This window comes from Coregonus clupeaformis, unplaced genomic scaffold, assembly GCF_020615455.1.
Source record: "Coregonus clupeaformis isolate EN_2021a unplaced genomic scaffold, ASM2061545v1 scaf0049, whole genome shotgun sequence".
Classification (NCBI taxonomy): Eukaryota; Metazoa; Chordata; class Actinopteri; order Salmoniformes; family Salmonidae; genus Coregonus; species Coregonus clupeaformis.
This window is the reverse complement of record NW_025533504.1, coordinates 906,193-918,526: the sequence shown is the minus strand read 5'-3', so window position 1 is coordinate 918,526 and position 12,334 is coordinate 906,193. Positions and strand designations below refer to the sequence as shown.

Sequence of the window (12,334 nt, the reverse complement as noted above, 5' to 3'; positions counted from 1 at the left end):
AGCCTGGATTCGAACCAGGATCTCTAGTGGCACAGCTAGCACTGCGATGCAGTGCCTTAGACCACTGCGCCACTCGGGAAGTAAAAATCGTCATTCCTCAGTTGCAACACTCACTACCAAGTTCCAAACTGCCTCTGGAAGCAATGTCAGCACAAGAACTGTTCATCGGGAGCTTCATGAAATGGGTTTCCATGGCCGAGCAGCCGCACACAAGCCTAACATCACCATGCGCAATGCCAAGCGTCGGCTGGAGTGGTGTAAAGCTCACCGCCATTGGACTGGAGTAGTGGAAATGTGTTCTCTGGAGTGATGAATCACGCTTCACCATCTGGCAGTCCGACGGACAAATCTGGGTTTGGCGGATGCCAGGAGAACGCTAGCTGCCCGAATACATAGTGCCAACTGTAAAGTTTGGTGGAGGAGGAATAATGGTCTGTTTTTCATGGTTCGGGCTAGGCCATTTAGTTCCAGTGAAGGGAAATCTTCTGTGCTTCCAACTTTGTGGCATGACAATGTCCCCGTTCACAAAGCGAGGTCCATACAGAATAGGTTTGTAGAGATCAATGTGGAAGAACTTGACTGGCCTGCATAGAGCCCTGACCTCAACCCCATCGAACACCTTTGGGATGAATTGGAACTCCGACTGCGAGCCAGGCCTAATCGCCCAACATCAGTGTACGACCTCACTAATGCTCTTGTGGCTGAATGGAAGCAAGTCCCCGCAGCAATGTTCCAACATCTAGTGGAAAGCCTTCCCAGAAGAGTGGAGGCTGTTATAGCAGCAAAAGGGGGACCAACTTTTGGAATGAGATGTTCGATGAGCAGGTGTCCACATACATTTGGTCATGTAGTGTATATTGTGTTATTTTATGGCTGGTTATGACACGGTCGTACAGTAAGAGTGTCAAATCCCACATTTATTAAAATGTGTTTTTTCCCCTGCCAATACGTTTTCTTTCATTTAGAAATGTGTGTTATAGATCTGTCTTTCTCATTGAAAGCAAGTCTAAGAAGCGGTAGAGCAGTTCTATGTGCGCTATTTCTATGCGTTCCTGTCTTAAGTTTAGTTTTTGGGTCTTTTACTTTCGGTTTTGTACACCAGCTTCAAACAGCTGAAAATACAATATTTTGGGTAATGAAAAATATATTTCACAGTGATTTAGATGGTACAATGATTCTCTACACTATACTGGCTTGTTTTGTCACATAAACTGAAATTATTCACACTATTCACATTTTTGTAACCAGGAAATGGAGGAGCGATTTCTGCACAGTGCATCTTTAAAGAACTTTACTTGGACTAAGAAAATACACTTTATGACATTGTCAAGTAGCATTATGACCATCCTGTGTCACTTTACTTGGACTAAGAAAATACTCTTTATGACATTGTCAAGAAGCATTATGACCATACTGTGTCACTTTACTTGGACTAAGAAAATACACTCAATGACACTGTCAAGAAGCATTATAACTATCAGAGTCATGTAAGCTAGATAGGCTTATCACGTCACAATGAGGGTCTCCTGTCTTGCTCCTGAAATCTGCTCCTGATTTCATCCCAGTCATCAGCAACAGAGCATTGGGGTAGGTGCATGTCTAACATCAATGTGTGCACAATTACAATGATAATTGAATGTGGTCAATTTCAAAAAAATATTGTTGTCAAGTAGGCTATGGTGTAATGGAATGTTTTGTCTTGTGTGGTAGGTTTTGTGGGTTTTAACACTCTTATGTAGGTGTCATAACCAGCCATAAAATAACACAATATATGTCACAACAGGTCAAAATGTATGTGTCATGACAGTGTTATGACCATATTATGACAGGTTATGATAAGTTATGTCAGCTGTTATGACATATTTCGACATGGTTATGACTGTGTCATAACGTGTTATGACGCTAGGTGTCAAGTAAAGTGCTACCATTATATTAAATAAACCATATATTAATTTGGTATTTTTTTTATTTTTTATTTAACTAGGCAAGTCAGTTAAGAAGAAATTCTTATTTACAATGACGGCCTACCAAAAGGCAAAAGGCCTCCTGCGGGGACGGGGACTGGGATTAAAAATACATGGTACAAACATTATTTGGCACAGACAACAGCACAAAGGCAAGAAGGTAGAGATAACAATACATCACGCGAAGCAGCCACAACTGTCAGTAAGAGTGTCCATGATTGAGTCTTTGAATGACGTGATGGAGTTTTTTTGCAGCTTTTTGCAGTCGCTAGCTGCAGTGATTAAACATGTGTATCTGGATGTTCCAGGAAGCTGTTTTCTAATAGTCAAGTCAATACAGAATCTGAAATATATAAAGTATTATTATTCGTAGTATTAGTGTTGTGGGTGTTCCTGATACTGAGAGAAAATGTTGTGGGGGTTATCAGACTGTTGTTATGTAAAGGGTCAGCGTGCTAGGGTCAGCGTTAGAGTTAGGGTTAGGTTTAGAATAAGGGTTAGGGTAAGGGCTAGGGTTAGGGTAAGGGTTACGTTTAGGATTAGGATAAGGGTTAAGGTAAGGGTTGGAGCTAGGGTTAGTAGATAGTCTCCCGAGTGGCGCAGTGGTCTAAGGCACTGCATCGCAGTGCTAGCTGTGCCACTAGAGATCCTGGTTCGAATCCAGGCTCTGTCGTAGCCGGCGCGACCGGGAGACCCATGGGGCGGCGCGCAATTGGCCCAGCGTCGTCCAGGGTAGGGGAGGGAATGGCCGGCAGGGATGTAGCTCAGTTGATGGAGCATGGCGTTTGTAACGCCAGGGTTGTGGGTTCAATTCCCACAGGGGGTAGGAAAAAAAAATAAAAATAATGTATGTATTCACTAACTGTAAGTCGCTCTGGATAAGAGCGTCTGCTAAATGACTAAAATGTAATGTAAATGTAGATAGTTAGTTGGGGCAGGGGTGCATGCTTAGTCCCCTCCTGTACTCCCTGTTCACCTACGACTGCGTGGCCAAGCACGACTCCAACATCATCATTAAGTTTGCTGTCTACACAACAGTGGTAGGTCTGATCACCGACAACGATTAGACAGCCTATAGGGAGGAGGTCAGAGACCTGGCAGTGTGGTGCCAGGACAACAACCTCTCCCTCAACGTGAGCAAGACAAAGGAGCTGATCGTGGACTACAGGAAAAGGAGGGACGAACACGCCCCCATTCACATCGACGGGGCTGTAGTGGAGCGGGTCGAGAGTTTCAAGTTCCTTGATGTCCACATCACCAACAAACTATCATGGTCCAAACACACCAAGACAGTCGTGAAGAGGGCACAACAACAGCTTTTCCCCCTCAGGAGACTGAAAAGATTTGGCATGGGTCCCCAAATCCTCAAAAAGTTAGACAGCTGCACCATCGAGAGCATCCTGACCGGTTGCATCACCGCCTGGTATGGCAACTGCTCTGCATCCGACCGTAAGGCGCTACAGAGGCATTGTCAGAGGAAGGCCCAAAAAATTGTCAAAGACTCCAGTCACCCAAATCATAGACTGTTCTCTCTGCTACCGCACGGCAAGCGGAACCAGAGCGCCAAGTCTAGGTCCAAAAGGCTCCTTAACAGCTTCTACCCCCAAGCCATAAGACTGCTGAACAATTGATCAAATGGCCACCCGGACTATTTACATTGACCCCCTCTCGCTGTTTATTATCTATGTATAGTCTTTTTTTTTTTACTTTAGTTTATTTAGTAAATATTTTCTTAAATCTATTTATTGAACTGCATTGTTGGTTAAGGCCTTGTAAGTAAGCATTTCACGGTAAGGTTGTATTTGGTGCATGTGACAAATAAAATTTGATTTGATTTGATTTGAAATGTTACTCATCTGTAGAGCATCTGGAGATGGACTATCCAAATAAAATGTTACTGAAGGTTGTCAAATTAAGGGCTCGATTTGATCCGTATAGTGGAAGTTCAGAGTTATAGCTTGATTTAAATTTTAAGGCAATGTTCCCGCGTTAGCGGAGACCACATTCACGGTAAACGCTGATCGGAAATTAACTTTAAATTTCAATAGCGCTGTAGTGCTGAAGTTCGGTGATACGGATTTAATCCATAAAGCCGTTCAATCATACAATCTACTTCTGTGTCAATGTAACAGTTGTTTAATATACAATCTACTGCTATGTCAATGTAACATTTGTTTAATATACAATCTACTGATGTGTCAATGTAACAGTTGTTTAATATACAATCTACTTCTGTGTCAATGTAACAGTTGTTTAATATACAATCTACTGCTATGTCAATGTAACAGTTGTTTAATATACAATCTACTGCTATGTCAATGTAACAGTTGTTTAATATACAATCTACTGATGTGTCAATGTAACAGTTGTGGCAGACAGTGCAACAGCACCCAAGAACTCAACAGTAACACACTAGAACTCAACAGTAACGCACTAGAACTCAACAGTAACACACTAGAACTCAACAGTAACGCACTAGAACTCAACAGTAACACACTAGAACTCAATAGTAACACACTTGAACTCAACAGTAACACACTAGAACTCAATAGTAACACACTAGAACTCAACAGTAACACACTGTCACTTTTTTAAACTATTGTAGTGTGCTACGACAACTGTAGTCGCGTGTTGCCATAGCTCCAAAATCACGTCGTTGTCACGGGAAGCCTGGTTCTTGACGAGACTACCACAACTGAGATGCAATACAATCAGCATAATGGACAAACATACAATCAAATCACCTGAAGAAAAACAAGATTCAGTTGAAACATAAATAGAGTTGGTAAAATCAGCATCATCTGATAGAGTTCTCATGGTATATACAGGCTGCTGGAGATGGATCCTTCTGATAGAGTTCTCGTGGTATATACAGGCTGCTGGAGAAGGATCCTTCTGATAGAGTTCTGATGGTATATACAGGCTGCTGGAGATGGATCCTTCTGATAGAGTTCTCGTGGTATATACAGGCTGCTGGAGATGAATCTTAGGCTGCCATGACGTGTTAGCATTTCTTACATACTTAAAGTTGTCCGAATCAGGGATGTATCAACCCCTCACCACTGTACCCAGAACATTTGTAGCAGATGAAGTTGAGCCTCTGGTTCTCCTCCAGACTAACCCACTGCTGCCTCCCAGTGGTCTCTACAGCCCCTGCAATCCCACAGTCCTGCTGGCTGTCTGAGCCGTGCCCGGGGGCCCAGTTCTGGTAGCAGCCTGCATCAGACCTGATCCAGAACCAGAAGTGGAATGAACAGGTGAAGCGCAGGCCCACCCAGACGTGGGATGAAGTGGCATTGGTAGCCCTCTTGGCCACCCTGTACTGAAGCAGCTCTGTAGTGATAGAGACCAGGTCAACATGGTGCTCTCTGCAGTAGCTCAGGGCGTCGTTCCACGTCATGTTCTCACGGATCAATACCAGGTTGTCTGAGCAAAAGAAAGACAAAGATAGATAACATGGAGCCCATTCAACAAAATGTAGATTTGTATGCATTTATACCTCTGCTCTGTAACATAACATCTTTGAAACAACATAAAACCACAGCCAAACAAAAAAAGAGACGGTTATGCTTACAACATGTCAATAGTTATGATATAATGATTAAACTTACCTGGACTTAAACCTTGACTGTTTTCAGTTGGCGTAACAGTGGAGACACTGACAGGCTCTGCAGTACTGTACGAAGCAGTCTCAACCACCGTGGTTATATCTAGGGCAGAAGTATGGTCAGTAGTCGCTCGTGTAATGCTGTGTTGCATTTCTGTGTCCGCAGTCCCAGTTGTTGATTGATGAGTTACATTCTCAGTAGTTGCATGTGTAGGTAAGTAACCAGCAGTCGCTGGATCTTTAGTTAGGTGTTTAGTAGTTGCCTCTTCAGTAGAAACACGCACTGCGCTATTGAATGTAGATCGTTTTTGAACAGGTACAGTAGTTGCAGGGTCAGAAGTTATGTGTTCAGTAGTTAATTGTTCAGTTGAAACTTGGTCTGTGGTATTGAATGTAGCTGGTACAGACGATGAAGGAGTGTTTTGGACAGGTGCAGTAGAAGCCCTTGTAGTTAAGTAATCAGTAGTCGCTTGCTCTCTAGTTGAGTGTTCAGAAGTTAACATTTCAGTTGAAGCATGTTCTGTGGTAGTTGTTGCAGATGTTGAGATAATGCTTTGAACAGGTACATTAGTTGCACTTTCTGTATATAGGTGTTTAGTAGTTGACTGTTCAGTTGAAACTCGCTTTGTGGTAGTGAATGTAGCTAGTACTGGTGTTGAGGGAGTATTTTGAACAGGTACAGCAGTTGCATGTGTAGCTATGAAACCAGTAGTCGCTTGCTCTGTAGTTATGTGTCCAGTAGTTAACTGTTCAGTTGAAACTTTCTCTGTAGTATTAAATGTAGTTGGTACCGGTGTTGAGGAAGTGTTTCGAACAGGTACAGTTGTTGCAGGTAAGTAAGCAGTAGTGGCTTGGTTAGCGGTTGAGCGTTCAGGAGTTGCCTCTTCAGTTGAAACATGCACTGTGGTATTGAATGTAGTTGGTATAGGTGTTGAGGTCCTGTTTTGAACAGGTACAGTAATCACTGGGTCAGATGTTAGGAGTCTGGTAGATAGCTGTCCAGTAGAAACATGCACTGTGGTATTGAATGTAGTTGGTTTTTGAAAAGGTACAGTAGTAAATGGGTCAGCGGTTAGGTGTTCAGTAGTTAACTGTTCAGTTGAAACTTGCTCTGTATTAGTGAATGTAGTTGGTACTGGTGTTGAGGGAGTATTTTGAACAGGTGCAGTAGAAGCACTTGTAGGTATATAACCAGTAGTTGCTTGCTCTCTAGTTAAGTGTTCAGTAGTTAACTGTTCAGTTGAAGCATGTTCTGTGGAAATTAATATAGTCGGTACAGGCATTGAGATATTGCTTTGAACAGTTACAGTAGTCGCTTGGTCAGACGTTAGGTGTTCAGTAGTTAACTGTTCAGTTGAAATTTGCTCTGTATTAGGTACTGGTGTTGTAGTTGGTACTGGTGTTGAGGGAGTGTTTTGAACCTGTGCAGTAATTGCTTGGTCAGAGTTTAGGTGTCCAGTAGTTGACTGCTCAGTTGAAACTTGGTCTGTGGTATTGAATGTAGCTGGTACAGACGATGAAGGAGTGTTTTGGACAGGTGCAGTAGAAGCACTTGTAGTTAAGTAATCAGTAGTCGCTTGCTCTCTAGTTGAGTGTTCAGTAGTTAACATTTCAGTTGAAGCATGTTCTGTGGTAGTTGGTGCAGATGTTGAGATAATGGTTTGAACTGGTACAGTAGTTTCACTTTCTGTAGTTAGGTTTTCAGTAGTTAACATTTCAGTTGAAGCATGTTCTGTGGTAGTTGGTGCAGATGTTGAGATAATGCTTTGAACAGGTACAGTAGTTAAACTTTCTGTAATTAGGTGTTCAGTAGTTAACAGTTCAGTTGAAGCATGTTCTGTGGAAATGAATGTAGTTGGTATAAGCGTTGAGGTCCTGTTTTGAACAGGTACAGTAATCACTGGATCAGATGTTAGGAGTCTGGTAGACAGCTGTCCAGTAGAAATGCACTGTGGTATTGAATGTAGTTTTTTATTAGTAGGTGTCAGTAGTTAACTCATCAGTTGAAACTTGCTCTGTGGTAGTGAATGTAGTTGGTACTGGTGTTGAGGGAGTGTTTTGAACCTGTGCAGTAATTGCTTGGTCAGAGTTTAGGTGTCCAGTAGTTAATTGTTCAGTTGAAACTTGGTCTGTGGTATTGAATGTAGCTGGTACAGACGATGAAGGAGTGTTTTGGACAGGTGCAGTAGAAGCACTTGTAGTTAAGTAATCAGTAGTCGCTTGCTCTCTAGTTGAGTGTCCAGTAGTTAACATTTCAGTTGAAGCATGTTCTGTGGTAGTTGGTGCAGATGTTGAGATAATGCTTTGAATAGGTACAGTATTCGCTTGGTCAGACGTTAGGCGTTCAGTAGTTAACTGCTCAGTTGTAACTTGGTCTGTGGTATTGAATGTAGTTGGTACAGATGTTGAGGGAATGTTTTGGACAGGGACAGTAGTTGCATGTTCTGTAGTTAGGTTTTCAGTAGTTAACATTTCAGTTGAAGCATGTTCCGGGGTAGTTGAGGCAGACGTTGAGATAATGCTTTGAACCGGTACCGTAGTTTCACTTTCTGTAGATAGGTGTCCAGTAGTTAACTTTTCAGTTGAAACTTGCTTTGTGGTAGTGAATGTAGCTGGTACAGACGATGAGGGAATGTTTTGTACAGGTGCAGTAGAAGCACTTTTAGGTAAGTAACCAGTAGTCATTTGATCTGTAGTTAGGTTTTCAGCAATTAACTGTTCAGTTGAAGCATGTTCTGTGGTAGTTGGTGCAGACGTTGAGATAATGCTTTGAACCGGTACCGTAGTTCCACTTTCTGTAGATAGGTGTTCAGTAGTTAACAGTTCAGTTGAAGCATGTTCTGTGGAAATGAATGTAGTTGGTATAGGCGTTGAGGTCCTGTTTTGAACAGGTACAGTAATCACTGGGTCAGGTGTTAGGAGTCTGGTAGACAGCTGTCCAGTAGAAACATGCACTGTGGTATTGAATGTAGTTGGTTTTTGAACAGGTACAGTAGTAAATGGGTCAGACGTTAGGTGTTCAGTAGTTAACCGTTCAGGTGAAGCATGTTTTGTGGAAATGAATGTAGTTGGTACAGACGACGAGGGAATGTTTTGGACAGGGACAGTAGTTGCTTGTTCTGTAGTTAGGTGTTCAGTAGTTAACATTTTAGTTGAAGCATGTTCTGTGGTAGTTGGTGCAGATGTTGAGATAATGCTTTGAACAGGTACAGTAGTTGCACTTTCTGTAATTAGGTGTGCAGTAGTTAACTGTTCAGGTGAAGCATGTTCTGTGGAAATGAATGTAGTTGGTATAGGCGTTGAGGTCCTGTTTTGAACAGGTACAGTAATCACTGGGTCAGATGTTAGGAGTCTGGTAGACAGCTGTCCAGTAGAAACATGCACTGTGGTATTGAATGTAGTTGGTTTTTGAAAAGGTACAGTAGTCAATGGGTCAGACGTTAGGTGTTCAGTAGTTAACTCATCAGTTGAAACTTGCTCTGTGGTATTGAATGTAGTTGGTACTGGTGTTGAGGGAGTGTTTTGAACCTGTGCAGTAATTGCTTGATCAGAGATTAGGTGTCCAGTAGTTAATTGTTCAGTTGAAACTTGCTCTGTGGTATTTGGTGCAGGCATTGAGATATTGCTTTGAACAGGTACAGTATTCGCTTGGTCAGACGTTAGGCGTTCAGTAGTTAACTGCTCAGTTGTAACTTGGTCTGTGGTAATGAATGTAGTTGGTACAGACGTTGAGGGAATGTTTTGGACAGGGACAGTAGTTGCTTGTTCTGTAGTTAGGTTTTCAGTAGTTAACATTTCAGTTGAAGCATGTTCTGTGGTAGTTGGTGCAGATGTTGAGATAATGATTTGAACCGGTACCGTAGTTTCACTTTCTGTAGATAGGTGTCCAGTAGTTAACTTTTCAGTTGAAACTTGCTCTGTATTAGTGAATGTAGTTGGTACTGGTGTTGAGGGAGTATTTTGAACCTGTGCAGTAATTGCTTGGTCAGAGTTTAGGTGTCCAGTAGTTAATTGTTCAGTTGAAACTTGGTCTGTGGTATTGAATGTAGCTGGTACAGACGATGAAGGAGTGTTTTGGACAGGTGCAGTAGAAGCACTTGTAGTTAAGTAATCAGTAGTCGCTTGCTCTCTAGTTGAGTGTCCAGTAGTTAACATTTCAGTTGAAGCATGTTCTGTGGTAGTTGGTGCAGATGTTGAGATAATGCTTTGAACAGGTACAGTAGTAAATGGGTCAGACGTTAGGTGTTCAGTAGTTAACATTTCAGTTGAAGCATGTTCTGTGGTAGTTGGGGCAGATGTTGAGATAATGCTTTGAACAGGTACAGTATTTGCTTGGTCAGATGTTAGGCGTTCAGTAGTTAACTGCTCAGTTGTAACTTGGTCTGTGGTATTGAATGTAGTTGGTACAGATGTTGAGGGAATGTTTTGGACAGGGACAGTAGTTGCATGTTCTGTAGTTAAGTATTCAGTAGTTAACTGTTCAGTTGAAGCATGTTCCGTGGTAGTTGATGCAGATGTTGAGATAATGCTTTGAACAGGTACAGTAGTTTCATGTTCTGTAGTTAGGTGTTCAGTAGTTAACCGTTCAGGTGAAGCATGTTCTGTTGTATTGAATGTAGTTGGTTTTTGAACAGTTACAGTAGTCGCTGGGTCAGAAGTTAGGTGTCCAGTAGTTAACTGTTCAGGTGAAGCATGTTTTGTGGAAATGAATGTAGTTGGTACAGACGACGAGGGAATGTTTTGGACAGGGACAGTAGTTGCTTGTTCTGTAGTTAGGTTTTCAGTAGTTAACATTTCAGTTGAAGCATGTTCTGTGGTAGTTGGTGCAGATGTTGAAATAATGCTTTGAACCGGTACCGTAGTTCCACTTTCTGTAGTTAGGTGTTCAGTAGTTAACAGTTCAGTTGAAGCATGTTCTGTGGAAATGAATGTAGTTGGTATAGGCGTTGAGGTCCTGTTTTGAACAGGTACAGTAATCACTGGGTCAGATGTTAGGAGTCTGGTAGACAGCTGTCCAGTAGAAACATGCACTGTGGTATTGAATGTAGTTGGTTTTTGAACAGTTACAGTAGTCGCTGGGTCAGACGTTAGGTGTTCAGTAGTTAACTCATCAGTTGAAACTTGTTCTCTGGTAGTGAATGTAGTTGGTACTGGTGTTGAGGGAGTGTTTTGAATCTGTGCAGTAAGCTTGATCAGAGTTTAGGTGTCCAGTAGTTAACTGTTCAGGCGAAGCATGTTCTGTGGAAATTAATATAGTTGGTACAGGCATTGAGATATTGCTTTGAACAGGTACAGTAGTCGCTTGGTCAGACGTTAGGTGTTCAGTAGTTAACTGTTTAGTAACATTTACTGTGGTATTGAATGTAGTTGGTTTTTTAACAGTAGTTGCATGTTCGGTAGTTAGGTGTTTAGTAGTTAACTGTCCAGTTGAACCTTGCTCTGTGGTAGTGAATGTAGTTGGTGCTGGTGTAGACGGAGTGTTTTGAACAGGTAGGACTACAGTAGTTGCTTTGTCAGAGGTTGGTAAACGTGCTAAACGATTTTTATGCATGTGCACAAAATTAGTTTTTGTTTTCTTACGTGTTTCTTCAGTCAGGTAACACAGTCCTGTAAAATACAAGCAAAAACCATTAGTGAGCAAGTTAATAATATCTCCTTGCTGCATGCATAGATTTCACACACACATCCTAGTAATATCACAGAATGTTATGAACAACAACATATCAACGTATAATACACATCATGTTGCTTTTTATGGACAGAGAGAACTATGAAAGGATCATGAAAAATGGGCTGCCGTTTGAAAGTTACCCATGTGTTTATTGCATAACAGACGATCAGAATTATATTTTATGTATGAGGTACTCCAACACTTATACCTCTTTCTAAAGGATTTATATTTTAATGCCTTATTCAATGATGCCTAAATTATACCCAGTAGGCCTATATGCCTAGATTATCACAATGATTTGAACAAAGAACTTTGATGTTATTGAAAGCACTGAAGAATACATACCTGAGATGAACAGGAGATGCAACAGTGGAGTGCTCCTCATCATGATAGCTTTTAAGTTCAGAATGGGTTGTCAAACACTGTAAACCTGAAATCATCGTAACTGTCTATTACTAACATTCAGATCTAACCAAATCATACAATCTGTGACACCCTGTGTTGTACTCCAGTACATAATCCTCTGAAATGGAGGCAACTGACACTCATTTAACTTAGTTGACTTACTTATTAGGACTCCCTAGTAGCAGGTGTCTAAGAATGTGACCGGTCTTGCTTATAAAGGCAGCACATTTTAGGTTCACCCTTGTCATAATGTTCCCTGACAAGGTAGTTCAACAGGTTAAACCTTTCGCTCTTATACATACAGCCTACATGACTAGGCTGTGACAGGTGGTAAGAAAGACATGTCAGTCAAGAACACGGAAGCGTGTCACCAAAAACCACATGATAATTGACCAAAATTACGTAATCACATTGTGAACCTGTTGACATACACTGATAATGGAAAAGTCATTGGTAGGTCTATTCGCTTACAGACAAAAAGCAATTGTCCCAGATTGGACAGTCATTAGTAAGTTGCTAAGAATGTGGTTGAGCAATTCAGGTTACTCTGTATGAAGATACCTTCCCAAACAGGTAACAATATAGTTACTGTCTTTTGCTGGTCTGACAAATGAGCGTAAAACAAAATGATTCATCAAGTTAGCGACAGAATTGTTCACTCAAGGGCATGATTAGTGATCAGCAGAC

At 41.6% G+C, this 12,334-nt stretch overlaps 1 protein-coding gene across 1 annotated transcript; it reads right to left on the bottom strand.

The window, feature by feature from the left end:
• Positions 1-4,044: 4,044 nt before the first annotated feature.
• LOC121555560 (lithostathine-1-like) lies at positions 4,045-6,046 on the bottom strand. The gene is made up of 2 exons (XM_041869397.1): positions 5,576-6,046; positions 4,045-5,390 (listed from the first exon to the last, which is right to left on the bottom strand). Exons 1-2 carry the CDS (start codon positions 5,721-5,723, stop codon positions 5,002-5,004), a joined length of 537 nt encoding a protein of 178 aa, XP_041725331.1. The 5' UTR covers positions 5,724-6,046; the 3' UTR covers positions 4,045-5,001.
• Between the last annotated feature and the right edge of the window lie 6,288 nt (positions 6,047-12,334).

Coding starts and splice junctions, on each gene's coding strand:
- LOC121555560 (XM_041869397.1), bottom strand. CDS start 5,723: ATGCAACACAGCATTACACGAGCGACTACTGACCATACTTCTGCCCTA. Junction 5,391..5,575: donor CAGTCAAGGTTTAAGTCCAG/GTAAGTTTAATC, acceptor TCTTTTGCTCAG/ACAACCTGGTATTGATCCGT.